Raw genomic sequence first — 20,193 nt, 5'->3', positions numbered from 1 at the left:
TCATAGCCTGTCTCCAATCAATGTCTGGGCTGGGCTTGTTGACAGCTTCTTTATGCATTTCACCCAAACAACCACAAACACAGGACACTCAGTCACACCTGCACTCAACTGCATACTGAATGGGTCTTCCTGGGCTGGAAGGGTGGAGAGCCTGACACCTACATTTCAAAGGCTAGTGGCCTGCCCTCCCACAATGGTCTGCCAAACCCCCTACTGGGACCCTGGCAGACAGACCTGTACAGAAAGGGGAACGTGTGCACTTCAAAACCAATCACTGAAGTTTCTCCCACTTCAAAGGCATTTTGGGGTATATAAACTGGGTCCCTGACCCCACTTCTGAACCTGAACCTGCAACCTGTCAAGAGGAACTGCCTGGCTGCCCAAAGGACTCATCTGGACTGCTTTGCTGAAAAGGACTACTGCTTTGCTGCCCTCTGACTTTGCTGAGAAGTGCTCTCCAAGGGCTTGGGTTGAGCTTGCCTCCTGTTTCCTGAAGTCTCAGGGCCAAAAAGACTTCACATCTTGAGGAAACTCCTTGTGCGCCGAACATCGATGCACAGCTTGCCAGAGACGATGCACAGCTGTTTTGTGAGCGAAAAATTGCCATACAGCCGAACCAGAACGATGCAGCCTGACTTCCCAAGTGAAGAATCGAAGCAGCGCCTGCCTTGCAGCTGAAAATTTGATGCACAGCCTACCAGATCGACGCACAGCCGAACCGGAACAATGCAACCCGACTTCCTCGAGTGAAGAATCGACGCTGTGTCTGCTGTGTGACAGAAAATTTGACGTATCGCTGACTGGATCAACGCAACAACTGTGAATAATTCTCACACGCCCAGGATTTCCCCGGATCGCCCCTGACGATTTGCAGTGAGGAATCAAGACTTTGTGCAGGAAATCCACGCAAAGCCCCTTGCAGCGTGGAAAGAAATGACGCATCGTCTGTGCCCCGTCGGCAAATCCGATGCACACCCTATTTTTCCACGCATCTCCTCCTCTGCGGTCTCAGTGCATGTAATTTTTTACGCAAACCAGGTACTTTGTGCAACCAAGAGACAATTGCTGATTTCTAAGATTTAAGACTCTTTTTAATCTTGCAAAAGTGATATCTCAACTTGTGCTTATTGAATCTTTATCGTTTTGACCATAATTTACCCAGATAAATATCCTATATTTTTCTGAACTTGTGTGGTGTCTTTTTGTGTTGTTTTCACTGTGTTACTCTATGATTCATTGCAGAAATACTTTACACATTGCCTTTTAAGTTAAGCCTGACTGCTCAGTGCCAAGCTACCAGAGGGTGGGCACAGGATCATTTGGATTGTGTGTGACTTATCCTGACTAGGATTGTGGTCCCTATTTGGACAAGGGTGTATACCTCTGCCAACTAGAGACCCCATTCTAACACTTAATCTATCCCTCCATTACCCTAGTCCAGTGGTTCCCAACCTTTTTACTTCTGTGGACCCCCACTTTATCATTACTGGAGCCTGGGGACCCCCTCTGAATCTTTAGTGGAATCCGGGGGCTCCCCCCTACTGAGGGCCTGATTACAACTTTGGAGGAAGGTGTTAATCCGTCCCAAAAGTGACGGATATACCACCAGCCGTATTACGAGTCCATTATATCCTGTGGAACTCGTAATACGGCTGGTGGTATATCCGTCACATTTGGGACGGATTAACACTTCCTCCAAAGTTGTAATCAGGCCCTGAGTCATTACTGAAAGCTGGGAACCTAATCTGTTAATATTATTTAATTTTCTCAGCAGTTGAGGACCCCCTGAGAAGGCTTTGCGGACCCCCAGGGATCCCTGGACCACAGGCTGGGGGAACCACTAGTCTAGTCAATCCTACTAACAAACTCACATATCCTCCCCTCAAATTAACTCATACCAATACTAATACTAATCTCATGTTTCTCTATACTAATCCACCGCTAATGGTTTTGGGTTGCGGAGTAGCGTGCTACTCTCCGAAAAGCGCTTTGACGCCATGTCAGGGGTAGTACGCGCTATATAAATACAATTACAGTAAACACTTTAATACAATGTCAATCAGTGGTACCTGCAGGTACATTGGGGAGGGGGGGTCTAATATTTATCATAGGTTGTGGTGTCGGCATGTGTGCCAAGCAATGCTGCAAATATTATTACATACTGCTGCCAGTTTGGGATGCCACGGAACGCAAGTACTGCCCATTCTGATAGGAGAGGATGTGACATCACAGCCTGAGCTGGCGACATCTGTAGGAAAGTACCATCTTGCCTGGCATGTTACCCCCATTTTTCACTGTATATATGTTGTTTTAGTTGTATGTGTCACTGGGACCCTGGTAACCCAGGGCCCCAGTGCTCATAAGTGTGCCTGTATGTGTTACCTGTGTAGTGACTAACTGTCTCACTGAGGCTCTGCTGATCAGAACCTCAGTGGTTATGCTCTCTCATTTCTTTCCAAATTGTCACTGACAGGCTAGTGACCATTTTTACCAATTTACATTGGCTTACTGGAACACCCTTATAATCCCCTAGTATATGGTACTGAGGTACCCAGGGTATTGGGGTTCCAGGAGATCCCTATGGGCTGCAGCATTTCTTTTGCCACCCATAGGGAGCTCTGACAATTCTTACACAGGCCTGCCACTGCAGCCTGAGTGAAATAACGTCCACGTTATTTCACAGCCATTTTACACTGCACTTAAGTAACTTATAAGTCACCTATATGTCTAACCTTTACCTGGTAAAGGTTAGGTGCAAAGTTACTTAGTGTGAGGGCACCCTGGCACTAGCCAAGGTGCCCCCACATTGTTCAGAGCCAATTCACTGAACTTTGTGAGTGCGGGGACACCATTACACGCGTGCACTACATATAGGTCACTACCTATATGTAGCTTCACCATGGTAACCCCGAATATGGCCATGTAACATGTCTATGATCATGGAATTGCCCCCTCTATGCCATCCTGGCATTATTGGTACAATTCCATGATCCCAGTGGTCTGTAGCACAGACCCTGGTACTGCCAGACTGCCCTTCCTGGGGTTTCTCTGCAGCTGCTGCTGCTGCCAACCCCTCAGACAGGCATCTGCCCTCCTGGGGTCCAGCCAGGCCTGGCCCAGGATGGCAGAACAAAGAACTTCCTCTGAGAGAGGGTGTGACACCCTCTCCCTTTGGAAAATGGTGTGAAGGCAGGGGAGGAGTAGCCTCCCCCAGCCTCTGGAAATGCTTTGTTGGGCACAGAGGTGCCCAATTCTGCATAAGCCAGTCTACACCGGTTCAGGGACCCCTTAGCCCCTGCTCTGGCGCGAAACTGGACAAAGGAAAGGGGAGTGACCACTCCCCTGACCTGCACCTCCCCTGGGAGGTGTCCAGAGCTCCTCCAGTGTGCTCCAGACCTCTGCCATCTTGGAAACAGAGGTGCTGCTGGCACACTGGACTGCTCTGAGTGGCCAGTGCCACCAGGTGACGTCAGAGACTCCTTGTGATAGGCTCCTTCAGGTGTTAGTAGCCTTTCCTCTCGCCTAGGTAGCCAAACCCTCTTTTCTGGCTATTTAGGGTCTCTGTCTCTGGGGAAACTTTAGATAACGAATGCATGAGCTCAGCCGAGTTCCTCTGCATCTCCCTCTTCACCTTCTGATAAGGAATCGACCGCTGACCGCGCTGGAAGCCTGCAAACCTGCAACATAGTAGCAAAGACGACTACTGCAACTCTGTAACGCTGATCCTGCCGCCTTCTCGACTGTTTTCCTGCTTGTGCATGCTGTGGGGGTAGTCTGCCTCCTCTCTGCACCAGAAGCTCCGAAGAAATCTCCCGTGGGTCGACGGAATCTTCCCCCTGCAACCGCAGGCACCAAAAAGCTGCATCTCCGGTCCCTTGGGTCTCCTCTCAGCACGACGAGCGAGGTCCCTCGAATCCAGCGACACCGTCCAAGTGACCCCCACAGTCCAGTGACTCTTCAGCCCAAGTTTGGTGGAGGTAAGTCCTTGCCTCACCTCGCTGGGCTGCATTGCTGGGAACCGCGACTTTGCAAGCTTCTCCGGCCCCTGTGCACTTCCGGCGGAAATCCTGTGTGCACAGCCAAGCCTGGGTCCACGGCACTCTAACCTGCATTGCACGACTTTCTAAGTTGGTCTCCGGCGACGTGGGACTCCTTTGTGCAACTTCGGCGAGCACCGTTTCACGCATCCCCGTAGTGCCTGTTTCTGGCACTTCTCCGGGTGCTACCTGCTTCAGTGAGGGCTCTTTGTCTTGCTCGACGTCCCCTCTCTCTGCAGGTCCAATTTGCGACCTCCTGGTCCCTCCTGGGCACCAGCAGCGTCCAAAAACGCCAAACGCACGATTTGCGTGTAGCAAGGCTTGTTGGCGTCCATCCGGCGGGAAAACACTTCTGCACGACTCTCCAAGGCGTGGGGGATCCATCCTCCAAAGGGGAAGTCTCTAGCCCTTGTCGTTCCTGCAGTATTCACAGTTCTTCAGCCTAGTAAGAGCTTCTTTGCACCAACCGCTGGCATTTCTTGGGCATCTGCCCATCTCCGAGCTGCTTGTGACTTTTGGACTTGGTCCCCTTGCTCCACAGGTACCTTCAGACAGGAATCCATCGTTGTTGCATTGCTGATTTGTGTTTTCCTTGCATTCTCCCTCTAACACGACTATTTTGTCCTTAGGGGAACTTTGGTGCACTTTGCACTCACTTTTCAGGGTCTTGGGGGGGGTTATTTTGCTAACTCTCACTATTTTCTAATAGTCCCAGCGACCCTCTACAAGGTCACATAGGTTTGGGGTCCATTCGTGGTTCGCATTCCACTTCTGGAGTACATGGTTTGTGTTGCCCCTATCCCTATGTTTCCCCATTGCATCCTATTGTAACTATACATTGTTTGCACTGTTTTCTAAGACTATACTGCATATGTTTGCTATTGTGTATATATATCTTGTGTATATTTCCTATCCTCTCACTGAGGGTACACTCTAAGATACTTTGGCATATTGTCATAAAAATAAAGTACCTTTATTTTTAGTATAACTGTGTATTGTGTTTTCTTGTGATATTGTGCATATGACACTAAGTGGTACTGTAGTAGCTTCACACGTCTCCTAGTTCAGCCTGAGCTGCTTTGCTAAGCTACCATTATCTATCAGCCTAAGCTGCTAGACACCCTATACACTAATAAGGGATAACTGGGCCTGGTGCAAGGTGCAAGTACCCCTTGGTACTCACTACAAGCCAGTCCAGCCTCCTACATTGGTTGTGCAGTGGTGGGATAAGTGCTTGAGACTACTTACCACTCTTGTCATTGTACTTTTCATAAGAGAAAAATATACAAAACAAGGTCAGTGTATATACACATAGCCAAAAAGTTTTGCATTTCCTCTTTTCACTCTTTTCTAAGTGCTGAAAAGTACTTCTAAACTTACAAAAAGTTCTTAAAAGTTTAAAAAGTTTTTCTGTCTTTCCAAAAAGTTCTGAAAACTTTTTTTTTTTTCTCTTTGTCTATCACTTTAACTCTCTCTAAAAATGTCTGGCACAGGCCAAAAAGTTGAACTGTCCAAACTGGCATATGATCACCTTAGCTGGAAAGGAGCAAGGAGTCTCTGCATAGAGAGAGGTTTGAGTGTAGGGAAGAATCCTTCCTTAGAACTGTTAATTAATATGCTTAGAGTACAGGATAAGGCCATAAGTGCCCAATCTGTAGAAAAAGTAGCTAATGGTTCTCAATCTGATCCAGGGACTCCCCCAGGAAAAGGTTCAGGAAAGAAACTTCTCAGCCTGCCCATTACTAGACAGTCTAGCATAGTTGGTACAGAGGTTGAATCACATCATACTGATGATGTGCTCTCACATTATACTGGTAGCCAAGCTGTTAGGGTGCCCTCTGTAAGGGACAGGTCTCCTTCTGTTCATTCCCATCATACCTCTGTATCTAGAAATGTCCCTCCCACCCACCCTGATGACAGATTGTTGGAAAGGGAGCTCAATAGATTGAGAGTGGAGCAAACCAGACTGAAGCTCAAGAAGCAACAGCTGGATTTGGATAGACAATCTTTAGAAATAGAGAGGGAAAGACAGAAAATGGGTTTAGATACCCATGGTGGCAGCAGCAGTATTCCCCATAGTCATCCTGCAAAAGAGCATGATTCCAGGAATCTGCATAAGATAGTTCCCCCTTACAAGGAGGGGGATGACATTAACAAGTGGTTTGCTGCACTTGAGAGGGCCTGTGCTGTACAGGATGTCCCTCAAAGGCAGTGGGCTGCTATCCTATGGCTATCATTTACTGGAAAAGGTAGGGATAGGCTCCTTACTGTAAAAGAAAATGATGCTAACAATTTCCAAGTTCTTAAGAATGCACTCCTGGATGGTTATGGCTTAACCACTGAACAGTACAGGATCAAGTTCAGAGATACCAAAAAGGAGTCTTCACAAGACTGGGTTGATTTCATTGACCAGGCAGTGAAGGCCTTGGAGGGGTGGTTACATGGCAGTAAAGTTACTGATTATGACAGCCTGTATAACTTAATCCTGAGAGAGCATATTCTTAATAATTGTGTGTCTGATTTGTTGCACCAGTACTTGGTGGACTCTGATCTGACCTCTCCCCAAGAATTGGGAAAGAAGGCAGACAAATGGGTCAGAACAAGAGTGAACAGAAAAGTTCATACAGGGGGTGACAAAGATGGCAACAAAAAGAAGGATGGTAAGTCTTCTGACAAGGGTGGGGACAAATCTAAAAATGAGTCTTCATCAGGCCCACAAAAACACTCTGGTGGGGGTGGTGGGCCCAAACCCTCCTCTAATCAGAACAAGGAAAAGAAACCATGGTGCTATTTATGTAAGATAAAAGGGCATTGGACAACAGATCCCAGTTGTCCAAAGAAAGGCACCACAGCTCCTACCACTACAACCCCTACTGCTACACCTAGTGTCCCTACTAATAGCAGTGGTGGTGGGAGCAAACCTACTAATAGCCAATCCAAGGGAGTAGCTGGGCTCACTTTTGGTAATTTAGTTGGGGTTGGTCTGATTAGGGAGACCACAGAGGCTACTTTAGTCTCTGAAGGGGCTATTGACTTAGCCACTTTGGTTGCTTGCCCCCATAACTTGGAGAAGTACAAGCAACTAACCCTAATAAATGGTGTTGAGGTCCAGGCCTACAGGGACACAGGTGCCAGTGTCACAATGGTGATTGAGAAACTGGTGCACCCTGAACAACACATACTTGGACACCAGTACCAAGTAACCGATGCTCACAACATAACACAAAGCCACCCCATGGCTGTTGTAAATCTCAACTGGGGGGGGGTATCTGGTCCAAAGAAAGTTGTGGTAGCTTCAGATTTACCTGTAGACTGTCTATTAGGGAACGATTTGGAGACATCAGCTTGGTCAGATGTGGAGTTGGAGGCCCATGCAGCAATGCTGGGCATCCCAGGGCATATTTTTGCTTTGACAAGGGCTCAGGCCAAAAAGCAAAAAGGACAGGGAAGCTTGGATCCTGGAACAATGGACCAAGTGCTCCCTAAAGCTAGGGCTAGTAGAAGCAAACCACTTCCTACTATCCCTCCCTCTACAGTGGATTCTACTTCTGAGGAAGAAGAATTCCCTCCCTGTGCAGAACCTACACCAGAGGAGCTGGAAGCAGACACTGCTGAGCTTTTGGGTGAAGGGGGGCCTGCCAGAGAGGAGCTGAGTGTGGCACAGCAAACCTGTCCCACATTAGAGGGTCTCAGACAGCAAGCTGTCAAACAGGCTAATGGGGATGTCAGTGACTCACACAGAGTTTACTGGGAGGACAACCTCTTGTACACTGAGCATAGGGATCCTAAACCTGGAGCTGCCAGGAGATTAGTGATTCCTCAGGAGTACAGAAAGTTCCTCCTAACACTGGCACATGACATTCCCTTAGCTGGGCACCTGGGTCAAATGAAAACTTGGGACAGATTGGTACCACTGTTTCATTGGCCTAGGATGTCAGAGGACACAAAAGAATTTTGTAAGTCCTGTGAAACCTGTCAAGCCAGTGGCAAGACAGGTGGCACTCCAAAGGCACCCCTTATCCCACTGCCTGTGGTTGGGGTTCCCTTTGAAAGGGTAGGGGTTGACATAGTTGGCCCCCTTGACCCTCCTACTGCTTCAGGCAATAGGTTTATCTTAGTGGTAGTGGACCATGCCACAAGGTATCCTGAAGCAATTCCTTTAAGGACCACTACAGCTCCTGCAGTGGCAAAGGCCCTCCTGGGAATATTTTCCAGGGTGGGCTTCCCAAAGGAAGTAGTATCAGACAGAGGAAGCAATTTCATGTCTGCATACTTAAAGGCCATGTGGAAGGAGTGTGGTGTAACTTACAAGTTCACAACACCCTATCATCCACAAACAAATGGACTGGTGGAGAGATTTAATAAAACTCTCAAAGGCATGATTATGGGACTCCCTGAAAAACTCCGCAGGAGATGGGATATCCTTCTACCATGCCTCCTTTTTGCCTACAGGGAGGTACCCCAGAAAGGAGTGGGCTTCAGCCCCTTTGAACTTCTTTTTGGACACCCTGTTAGGGGTCCACTCACACTTGTAAAGGAGGGTTGGGAACAACCTTTAAAAGCTCCTAAGCAGGATATTGTGGACTATGTACTTGGCCTCAGATCAAGGATGGCTGAGTACATGAAAAAGGCCAGTAAAAACCTTCAGGCCAGCCAAGAGCTCCAGAAGCAATGGCATGATCAGAAGGCTGTTTTGGTTCAGTACCAACCAGGGCAGAAAGTGTGGGTCTTGGAGCCTGTGGCCCCAAGAGCACTCCAAGATAAATGGAGTGGTCCACACACAATTGTTGAAAAGAAGGGTGAAGTCACCTACTTGGTTGACTTAGGCACTGCCAGGAGTCCCCTTAGGGTGCTCCATGTCAACCGCCTGAAACCCTACTATGACAGGGCTGATCTCACCCTGCTCATGGCAACAGATGAGGGACAGGAAGAAGACAGTGATCCTCTACCTGATCTCTTCTCTTCCACAGAACAAGATGCTCTTGTGGAAGGTGTAGTTTTGGCTGATTGTCTTACTGCTGAGCAGAAAGATAATTGCATAAATCTCCTAGGACAATTTTCAGAACTCTTCTCCATTGTGCCAGGCACCACTTCTTGGTGTGAGCACACTATAGATACTGGAGACAGTTTACCTGTCAAAAGTAAGATCTATAGGCAGCCTGACCATGTCAGGGACTGCATAAAGCAAGAAGTTCAGAAGATGTTGGAACTAGGAGTGGTTGAGCACTCTGACAGTCCATGGGCTTCTCCTGTGGTACTGGTACCAAAACCCAATTCTAAAGATGGAAAGAAGGAAATGAGGTTTTGTGTAGACTATAGAGGTCTCAACTTGGTAACCAAAACAGATGCTCACCCTATACCCAGGGCAGATGAGCTAATAGATACACTGGCATCTGCCAAGTATCTAAGCACTTTTGATTTGACTGCAGGGTATTGGCAGATCAAAATGTCAGAAGATGCTAAACCTAAGACTGCATTTTCTACCATTGGAGGACATTACCAGTTTACTGTAATGCCTTTTGGTTTGAAAAATGCACCTGCCACTTTTCAGAGGTTGGTGAACACAGTCCTGCAAGGGCTGGAAGCTTTCAGTGCAGCATATTTGGATGATATAGCTGTCTTTAGCTCCAGCTGGGATGATCACCTGGTCCACCTTTGGAAAGTTTTGGAGGCCCTGCAAAAGGCAGGCCTCACTATCAAGGCTTCAAAGTGCCAGATAGGGCAGGGTAAGGTGGTTTATCTGGGACACCTTGTTGGTGGGGAACAGATTGCACCACTTCAGGGGAAAATCCAAACCATTATTGATTGGATTCCCCCTACCACTCAGACTCAGGTGAGAGCCTTTCTAGGCCTCACTGGGTATTACAGGAGGTTCATTAAGAACTATGGCTCCATTGCAGCCCCTCTTAATGACCTCACATCCAAGAAAATGCCTAAAAAGGTATTATGGACAGCAAACTGTCAGAAAGCTTTTGAGGAGCTGAAGCAGGCCATGTGCTCTGCACCTGTCCTAAAAAGCCCTTGTTACTCTAAAAAATTCTATGTCCAAACTGATGCATCTGAATTAGGAGTAGGGGCAGTCCTATCACAACTTAATTCTGAGGGCCAGGATCAACCTGTTGCTTTTATTAGTAGAAGGTTGACCCCTAGAGAAAAGCGTTGGTCTGCCATTGAGAGGGAGGCCTTTGCTGTGGTCTGGGCTCTGAAGAAGTTGAGGCCATACCTGTTTGGCACTCACTTCATTGTTCAGACAGACCACAAACCTCTACTTTGGCTAAAACAAATGAAAGGTGAAAATCCTAAATTGTTGAGGTGGTCCATATCCCTACAGGGAATGGACTATACAGTGGAACATAGACCTGGGAGTAGCCACTCCAATGCAGATGGACTCTCCAGATATTTCCACTTAGACAATGAAGACTCATCAGGTAATGGCTAGTCTTATTGTCCTTCGTTTGGGGGGGGTTGTGTAGGAAAGTACCATCTTGCCTGGCATGTTACCCCCATTTTTCACTGTATATATGTTGTTTTAGTTGTATGTGTCACTGGGACCCTGGTAACCCAGGGCCCCAGTGCTCATAAGTGTGCCTGTATGTGTTACCTGTGTAGTGACTAACTGTCTCACTGAGGCTCTGCTGATCAGAACCTCAGTGGTTATGCTCTCTCATTTCTTTCCAAATTGTCACTGACAGGCTAGTGACCATTTTTACCAATTTACATTGGCTTACTGGAACACCCTTATAATCCCCTAGTATATGGTACTGAGGTACCCAGGGTATTGGGGTTCCAGGAGATCCCTATGGGCTGCAGTATTTCTTTTGCCACCCATAGGGAGCTCTGACAATTCTTACACAGGCCTGCCACTGCAGCCTGAGTGAAATAACGTCCACGTTATTTCACAGCCATTTTACACTGCACTTAAGTAACTTATAAGTCACCTATATGTCTAACCTTTACCTGGTAAAGGTTAGGTGCAAAGTTACTTAGTGTGAGGGCACCCTGGCACTAGCCAAGGTGCCCCCACATTGTTCAGAGCCAATTCACTGAACTTTGTGAGTGCGGGGACACCATTACACGCGTGCACTACATATAGGTCACTACCTATATGTAGCTTCACCATGGTAACCCCGAATATGGCCATGTAACATGTCTATGATCATGGAATTGCCCCCTCTATGCCATCCTGGCATTATTGGTACAATTCCATGATCCCAGTGGTCTGTAGCACAGACCCTGGTACTGCCAGACTGCCCTTCCTGGGGTTTCTCTGCAGCTGCTGCTGCTGCCAACCCCTCAGACAGGCATCTGCCCTCCTGGGGTCCAGCCAGGCCTGGCCCAGGATGGCAGAACAAAGAACTTCCTCTGAGAGAGGGTGTGACACCCTCTCCCTTTGGAAAATGGTGTGAAGGCAGGGGAGGAGTAGCCTCCCCCAGCCTCTGGAAATGCTTTGTTGGGCACAGAGGTGCCCAATTCTGCATAAGCCAGTCTACACCGGTTCAGGGACCCCTTAGCCCCTGCTCTGGCGCGAAACTGGACAAAGGAAAGGGGAGTGACCACTCCCCTGACCTGCACCTCCCCTGGGAGGTGTCCAGAGCTCCTCCAGTGTGCTCCAGACCTCTGCCATCTTGGAAACAGAGGTGCTGCTGGCACACTGGACTGCTCTGAGTGGCCAGTGCCACCAGGTGACGTCAGAGACTCCTTGTGATAGGCTCCTTCAGGTGTTAGTAGCCTTTCCTCTCTCCTAGGTAGCCAAACCCTCTTTTCTGGCTATTTAGGGTCTCTGTCTCTGGGGAAACTTTAGATAACGAATGCATGAGCTCAGCCGAGTTCCTCTGCATCTCCCTCTTCACCTTCTGATAAGGAATCGACCGCTGACCGCGCTGGAAGCCTGCAAACCTGCAACATAGTAGCAAAGACGACTACTGCAACTCTGTAACGCTGATCCTGCCGCCTTCTCGACTGTTTTCCTGCTTGTGCATGCTGTGGGGGTAGTCTGCCTCCTCTCTGCACCAGAAGCTCCGAAGAAATCTCCCGTGGGTCGACGGAATCTTCCCCCTGCAACCGCAGGCACCAAAAAGCTGCATCTCCGGTCCCTTGGGTCTCCTCTCAGCACGACGAGCGAGGTCCCTCGAATCCAGCGACACCGTCCAAGTGACCCCCACAGTCCAGTGACTCTTCAGCCCAAGTTTGGTGGAGGTAAGTCCTTGCCTCACCTCGCTGGGCTGCATTGCTGGGAACCGCGACTTTGCAAGCTTCTCCGGCCCCTGTGCACTTCCGGCGGAAATCCTGTGTGCACAGCCAAGCCTGGGTCCACGGCACTCTAACCTGCATTGCACGACTTTCTAAGTTGGTCTCCGGCGACGTGGGACTCCTTTGTGCAACTTCGGCGAGCACCGTTTCACGCATCCCCGTAGTGCCTGTTTCTGGCACTTCTCCGGGTGCTACCTGCTTCAGTGAGGGCTCTTTGTCTTGCTCGACGTCCCCTCTCTCTGCAGGTCCAATTTGCGACCTCCTGGTCCCTCCTGGGCCCCAGCAGCGTCCAAAAACGCCAAACGCACGATTTGCGTGTAGCAAGGCTTGTTGGCGTCCATCCGGCGGGAAAACACTTCTGCACGACTCTCCAAGGCGTGGGGGATCCATCCTCCAAAGGGGAAGTCTCTAGCCCTTGTCGTTCCTGCAGTATTCACAGTTCTTCAGCCTAGTAAGAGCTTCTTTGCACCAACCGCTGGCATTTCTTGGGCATCTGCCCATCTCCGAGCTGCTTGTGACTTTTGGACTTGGTCCCCTTGCTCCACAGGTACCTTCAGACAGGAATCCATCGTTGTTGCATTGCTGATTTGTGTTTTCCTTGCATTCTCCCTCTAACACGACTATTTTGTCCTTAGGGGAACTTTGGTGCACTTTGCACTCACTTTTCAGGGTCTTGGGGGGGGTTATTTTGCTAACTCTCACTATTTTCTAATAGTCCCAGCGACCCTCTACAAGGTCACATAGGTTTGGGGTCCATTCGTGGTTCGCATTCCACTTCTGGAGTATATGGTTTGTGTTGCCCCTATCCCTATGTTTCCCCATTGCATCCTATTGTAACTATACATTGTTTGCACTGTTTTCTAAGACTATACTGCATATGTTTGCTATTGTGTATATATATCTTGTGTATATTTCCTATCCTCTCACTGAGGGTACACTCTAAGATACTTTGGCATATTGTCATAAAAATAAAGTACCTTTATTTTTAGTATAACTGTGTATTGTGTTTTCTTGTGATATTGTGCATATGACACTAAGTGGTACTGTAGTAGCTTCACACGTCTCCTAGTTCAGCCTGAGCTGCTTTGCTAAGCTACCATTATCTATCAGCCTAAGCTGCTAGACACCCTATACACTAATAAGGGATAACTGGGCCTGGTGCAAGGTGCAAGTACCCCTTGGTACTCACTACAAGCCAGTCCAGCCTCCTACAACATCGGAGCTGGGGAACCAGGCTTGAGTCTCGGCATCAGCTCCACATCCTGTGATTCTGGGCAAGTCACTTAATCTCCAAGTGCTCACAATTCGGCGCCTTGAGACCCTCACGGGTGATTTGCTGAGCTTTACAGCTCCTGGCTTTATTTATTTAATGCATTTTCAAGAGGGTGCCAGAGACATGTTCCAATCAAGGAATGTTTCATGGCAACTCTTTTATAGAACCGGATGCTTCTGAAATACATGTTCCGCTCCTACTTATTTACATTGTGTAACCTAAAAACCAGGGGAATGAGGTTTAGGGATAACTACAAAGTTTCCCCGGTCGATACTGAGGTGCTTCTTCAGTCCAAGTGTTTTCCTTTGAATTATGGGGCTTGTAGTCCTGTTTTATAATGGAATAAATAAAACCACAAATAGCAGAATTCAAAGGATGAAACCTGGACTGAGAAAGCACATCACGCATGGACCTGAGAAACTTGGCAGGGCTGTAGGTGATGGTGGTATAGTCTGCAGGAGTAAATATTCAAAACCAGGTGTGATCTATGACACGTGCAACTGTCCAACTTTTCCAGAACTACTCGCTGGGATCAAGTCCTCCTTCTGTTCTAAAGAAACCAAGAGGGAGTTCATTTCCGGTGTGTTAAAGTGTTTGTGAACAGAAAGGAGAATGAAACGATGACGTTAACAACAACACACGGAAGACTGCGCGAGGTGAATGAAATCATTCAAATCAACAAAGAACCATACAAACTGCAGAAGTAAAGGTTTGCATGGGCCTGCCAGTCATATGTGCTCGATTTTGCATACGTTGTGCTTCAAACGCCAACGTCCTCAAATCCCTGATGGGCGTTCTTATAAACAATTCCTTTTAGGGCTTTCTTGTGGCTGCTAGCCTGCTATGGAAAGCATCACATTGTGGGTGCCTCTTAGACCTCGGTGCGGTGAGAAATGGCGTCTTCTGTGTTTACCTGGCACTTTTCTTCTACACTAAACATGTTTAATCCAGTATCAAGAAACCTGTTCTCTGCGAACGTATGCAACAGGAACCATCTATAACTGGTCATCTGGAATTTACTTCTAAAAGTCTGAGTCTAATGTTGCAGCGTGCATACATGTTTGCCCTAAATGTGTTTGGTTGTTTATGTATGTGATTGACATAGCGCTGACCTAAATCCAAGGGTGAGGAGGGCGCTTTACAGAATTTTAAAACAGTATTGTTCGTGTTAAAAATGAATTCCAGAATCCGGGGTGTGATGGAGAAATGGGCATAGACGTCAGGACTTGACTTGATGGCACATTGTGAAATGGTTTTGAACGTGACATATATTTAGAATTTGAGGCATTGAAACAGAAAGGGATTTGCTTAGAATCACACGATTTTTTGTTCTAGTGTTGAAGCCGGGAATACAATCTAGTGTAGAAGAGGTCACAAAATTAGAAGATGTGAGAGACCAGCGGAGAGCACCCTAAAGGGAAGGGGAGAGAAGGCGAGCAGGCAGCCGGGTTAACCATTGGCCCTGTCAGGCACTGTACATCCTCCGGGGCCCTCAGTGAGGGGTTCTGATCTGCATGGAGGGTGGGGGGTCGTTGAGGGGAGACGAGGAGACAGATAAGTTAACCATTGGCCCTGTCAGGCACTGTACATCCTCCGGGGCCCTCAGTGAGGGGGTCTGATCTGCATGGAGGGTGGGGGGTCGTTGAGGGGAGACGAGGAGACAGATAAGTTAACCATTGACCCTGTCAGGCACTGTACATCCTCCGGGGTCCTCGGTGAGGGGTGGGGAGCGGCGGGGGGGCTCCCAGATGGATCGGAAGCGGCGTTAACCATTAAACTGGGCAGCATTCACCCTCCCATCATGAGATGTCGTGCGGCCCGTCCTGGCTCTGGGGAAAATAGCGCCTTGTGATTGTCTCCGGGGCTTTCATACCTGTCTGACTGGTTCTGATGGGCACCGTGGTCTGAAAGAAAGCCCCCCGGACCATCCATCTTCACCGAGGGACATTATATATCGCCACGACACTTTCTCATCATCCTCTCAGGCCATGTTTATGCTTGTAGCGCCTCGAAGTGATAAGCAGCGTAGACCGCTCACCCCGTTAATTTCTGACACAGTTGGAATGCTATCTGTGGGACAGTTTCTATTTCACGCGCTAAACGCTTTATTTCAGTGCGCGAGACACCACACAACCAGAATAGTTTGCAATTTATATATCATGCGCCACACAATTAAATGGGGTTTCTCTTTAATTAACAACAACTGTAATTAATTTGCAGCTCAATAGAATTCATTTTCTCACGAGGCAAGGCGGCCTTGAGGGGCTGACTGCTGTCACTCACTCTTTACATGAACATCCCCACAGCAGCAGCCTAACCCACTGAGCTATCCGAGGATTTCTTCGTGTGCACGCATCGCCCACTGCAGTGAACATGAGTGTCATGTGAGGTGGTTGAACGTCAGGCCTCTGTTACATTTCGACCACCATCGTTTTCAATACTCATGAAAAGTATGCAGATAACGTGCAACCTTTTGCAACGCAGGTCGACGCATTCTCTCATCTGGCAAGGGAGGTAGATGCCATGAACCATCAGCGCCCTCCAATCCTGGGCAGAGACCCAGCGTCACTTCCTGCACAGCAGCACAAACTTCCAATATGGCTGCCGTGGACTGAGCGGCTTCTCATTGGCTGTGTGTGACCTCGAGACCTCCGCCCCTCTCCTCCTCTATCTGAACCCCAGGGTAGTGCCAAGCAGGTCGCCTCGTGGGGCCACTGGAATTATGCAGCAGGGGAGCACCACAGGTTGTGTAATTTATGCGGCAAGAACAGGCGTATTATGCAGCATAATGCGGCTAATTTTACACATGGAAATACCATGATCTGGGCAACAATTATATCTCTTTAGTACAAGTTTAATGACCAAATACAGAAATAAGCAACTGAAGATCAGCAGTTAACCTTTGCGAAGGGCCTTCCACTGCATGGCAACACATGGCACACCCGGCACATCTCCCCGCCCAACCTTCGACCCATCTCGCTGCTCGCCTCTCCAGCCAAAGGGATTGAGATGGCCATCAACATGCAACTCGGAACCCACCTCAAACGTCACTGTCTTGTAGACTACCCACAATCAGGATTCAGAAAGAACCACAGCACTGACACTGCACTCATTGCGGCCACCAACAACATTTGAAACATCCAGGATGGAAGAGAAACAGCGGCACCCATTGTAGTGTTGCGGCGAAACCCACGACCGCGACCAGAGAGCGCTAAGACCTCTGGGACCATAAGATGGCCAGCGAGGTTTGAGCGCCGGAAGAGAAAAGGGAGGGGACTTAGAAAAGGAAAGGGGGATTGGGAACGGATGCATGTGCGCGGCTAGGAATAAAGAAAGAGAAACCTACCTTTGCGTGCCGTGGTCTTTCTTGCACAATATGTCACCCATCATGCGCGACCTCTCCATGGCCTTCAACACTATCAGTCACAACACCAGAAGACTCCACTAGATTGGCATACAAGGATCCTCTCTCAAATGGATCTGTTTCTTCCTCATGGGAAGGACCCAAAGGGCCAGGCTGCCACCCTTCACATTAGAGACAAAGAAACTGATATGCGGTTCTCATCGGGATCACCCATGAGCCCCACTCTTTTCAGCATATACATGACACCACTCGTCAGCATCATTCAATCACAAAACATCACCATCATCTCCTGCACCAATGACACACAACTCATCCTCTCCCTAATGGGCAAGACAAACACCACCAGAAACGACATCACCAAATGCCTGAAAATGGTAGCAGACTGGACGAGCACCCACTACCTGAAGCTCAACTCCAACAAGATGGAAGAATTGGTCTTCGGCAACAAGACCTCCCCATGGGCTTCTATCTGGTGGCCATCGGAGCTAGAACCAACACCCACAGGCCAAATGAGAAATCTAGGGATCCTCTTAGATGACAAGCTCAGCATGATGGCTCAAGTCAATGCAGTGATCACCTCCTGCTTCCACATCCTGCACATGCTGTGAGCGATCTTCAACATCAGACGGACCCTCTCGCAAGCACTCATCAGCAGACTGGACTATGGCAAGACACTCTACACCAGAATCTCCAAACAACTCCTACACAGACTCCAGACCATCCATAACACCACAGCAAGTCTCATACTCTACTTCCCGGATGCACCCAGATCACACCACACCTCAGGAAGCTACACTGACACCCCATTCTCAAGCGTAACCAGTTCAAACTTCTCATGCAGACTTACAAAGTCCTACACAACACCGGACCACAATACCTGAAGAGCTGCATACACTTTCACCAACCCCCAGACACCTATGTCCTGCCGCACTCTCACTTGGACATACTCCCCGCATCCACAAAAGTGAAACTGGAGGTTGCTCATTCTCCTACATCACACCCAAGACATGCAACGACCTCCCTCAACACATCAGAGCCTCCGCCTCACTTCTTGAGTTCCGCAAGAAGCGAAGACCTGGCTCTTCATAAAAGCACCCTGGCACCTCTCACCTAGACACCTGCCCAAGTGCCTTGATACCCTTTTGGGTGATTAGTGTGCTATACAAATCAACATAGCATAACATGCCACACAATATTTTAAGGAACTTTTGATCCATTTAAGATAGAAATATTTTTTGTTAAAATGTGCAGCTTATGTAGCAGATGATGGGTTATGTGGCAAATGCGGTAAATCCATACTTAAGCAGAAAAGCTGCAGCCACACACCACATAATTCTAGTGGCCCTGGTGAGAACCAATAACAAGTAGGAGACACTGTACTGGAAGATGGCTAGCTGGCAAAAGATACCCTGAAGGGGCCAGTCAGCTTCCTCTATTGCTTCCTATCACACATCACAGACCTTAGCAATATCTCTTTTTTTAAACTGTCTTTATGGAATATTATAGCGGTAAAGAGAATAATACATGCAATTATGATTCAGGAGTAAGTACAGGAAATAGTATCCGTGGTACAAAGTTCTTTCTTGATAATGCAACAGGTTGATGTAGAGATGATACGGTCTGCTTTAAAGTGACAACAGAAAATAAAAGCACCAACATTTCAGATTATGAGCCTTCGTCACCTCTATAAGGTGTCCCAGAATTAGCCTGTGTAGAGTGGATGGTGATCTGAGCGTGCATGCCACGCCTATCGTGAGCACACTTTCAAAGTGTCTGTTTTTTGTACCCAGACCCATTAATTGCCAACACAGAGGGGCTTCATTGACCGATTACAGACTGGGATCGTCGTTGGGGTCAGTCCTGAGTGTATGTAGGTGCTTCATCCCATGCTGCTGCTATGGACATTTACGTATGCCACGGACCTCTTCCCACCACAGTGCCACTTACTCCGCCCACACCCACATAATCAGCGCGGTCTGTCAAATATGGGACCCCTGGGAGCGACAGTGTCTTCCACCTCATCACCATCACCCGCCTAGCCAGCAACAGCACCAGATCAATGAAGCGGGTGACTGCCCCGGCCCTTCTTCGTCTATAAAGGCCCAAGACCAATTGGCCATATCATTTTTAGGTCTTGTTGACCTGTGGCATAGGTAGCTTTGCACAAGCGACATTCCAAAAGTTTTGCGCCAATGGAAATCCCAGAACATATGTTAGCTTGAAGAGCAGGACGCGGTGGTTGGCTGGTGATGCCGTTAGGGTATATTTTGGGGATCCTAGATGATGACAGAAAGGCACTGTATATTATGTTATGCTGAATATATTGGAAGCAGGCATTGCAGGAGGACTTACATGGGTAAATATGTGATTTTTCTGCCATTCTTTGGGAGTCAGGCAACCCCCTTGATCCTGCTCCCACTGTTGGCACAGGGCAGCAAGCGGGCAACGTTTTTTTCTGGAAAGGCCTGGGTGATCCATGGCATGAGCTGCCTTCCATTGCCAAGAGTAGAAATTGTTTGTGTAGGTGGGGGGATCAGTGGCTGCAACACTAAGTAGGCATTCAGGCTGAAGGAGCAACCATCTGTTGGTGAGAAAGTGCCCTGCTAGCAATACCTCTTGATGTCAAAGAGGGAACACATGGGGTCTTGTCTACGCGGTGTGAACCACTGAGTTGCGAATGGACGATACCACATTCCTCCCTAAACAACAATACAAAATGGACAAAAAACCATACAAAACAGAATTAAATAAATGCCTTGATTCGAGAAACAAGGTATTTATATTGCTGAGATGGTTTGGGGTTTTCCAGAGATCATATCTGAAGCTCTTATGCTGCTTTCTCAGAAGCATCTGGTCACCCTTGATTAGCTTCAAAACTCTTGCTTTCTTCTAACAACTGTTTTGTTCATTCCTTCGCTGGCAGTGGTCTTAGGTGTGTTCTTGGACCAGTGCTACAGGAACCTAACATGAGAGAATGATGGGCAAGTAATGCTCCCATAATTAGGTGGGGTGCTTGACGGCACCTGGAGGATCATACAGAGGGCTGCTTGGAGGTTTTTCTTTGAGATGTGAGCAATGTCAATGGGCTTTGCCAATTTCCCCATAAACCTTTCTACTTCCCGGTCTTCTTGGGGACACCTGGGGGGAGTCTCTGATGTTTTGTCCCTAGGGAATTCCATCATTTCCTAACCCTGAAATAAAGGCCCATTGTCCACCCACAGTTCATAGGAAAGGGAATATGTGGCCATAAATTTGTCAAGTGTCAGGAG

General features: G+C 48.1%; 1 protein-coding gene across 1 annotated transcript in view; it reads right to left on the bottom strand.

Annotated features, from left to right (window-relative positions):
- The window catches only part of LOC138257046 (aspartate and serine-rich protein-like), a 78,063-nt gene extending 61,098 nt beyond the window's left edge, over positions 1–16,965 (bottom strand). Inside the window, exon 1 of the mRNA XM_069205882.1 lies at positions 16,907–16,965. Coding sequence (XP_069061983.1) covers positions 16,907–16,965 — 59 coding nt within the window. The remainder of the gene's footprint in view (positions 1–16,906) is intronic.
- Between the last annotated feature and the right edge of the window lie 3,228 nt (positions 16,966–20,193).

This window comes from Pleurodeles waltl, chromosome 1_2 (assembly GCF_031143425.1).
Source record: "Pleurodeles waltl isolate 20211129_DDA chromosome 1_2, aPleWal1.hap1.20221129, whole genome shotgun sequence".
In the NCBI taxonomy this organism is placed as follows: Eukaryota; Metazoa; Chordata; class Amphibia; order Caudata; family Salamandridae; genus Pleurodeles; species Pleurodeles waltl.
Note: the sequence above shows the minus strand (reverse complement) of the source record. Positions and strands in the feature narration are given on the sequence as shown.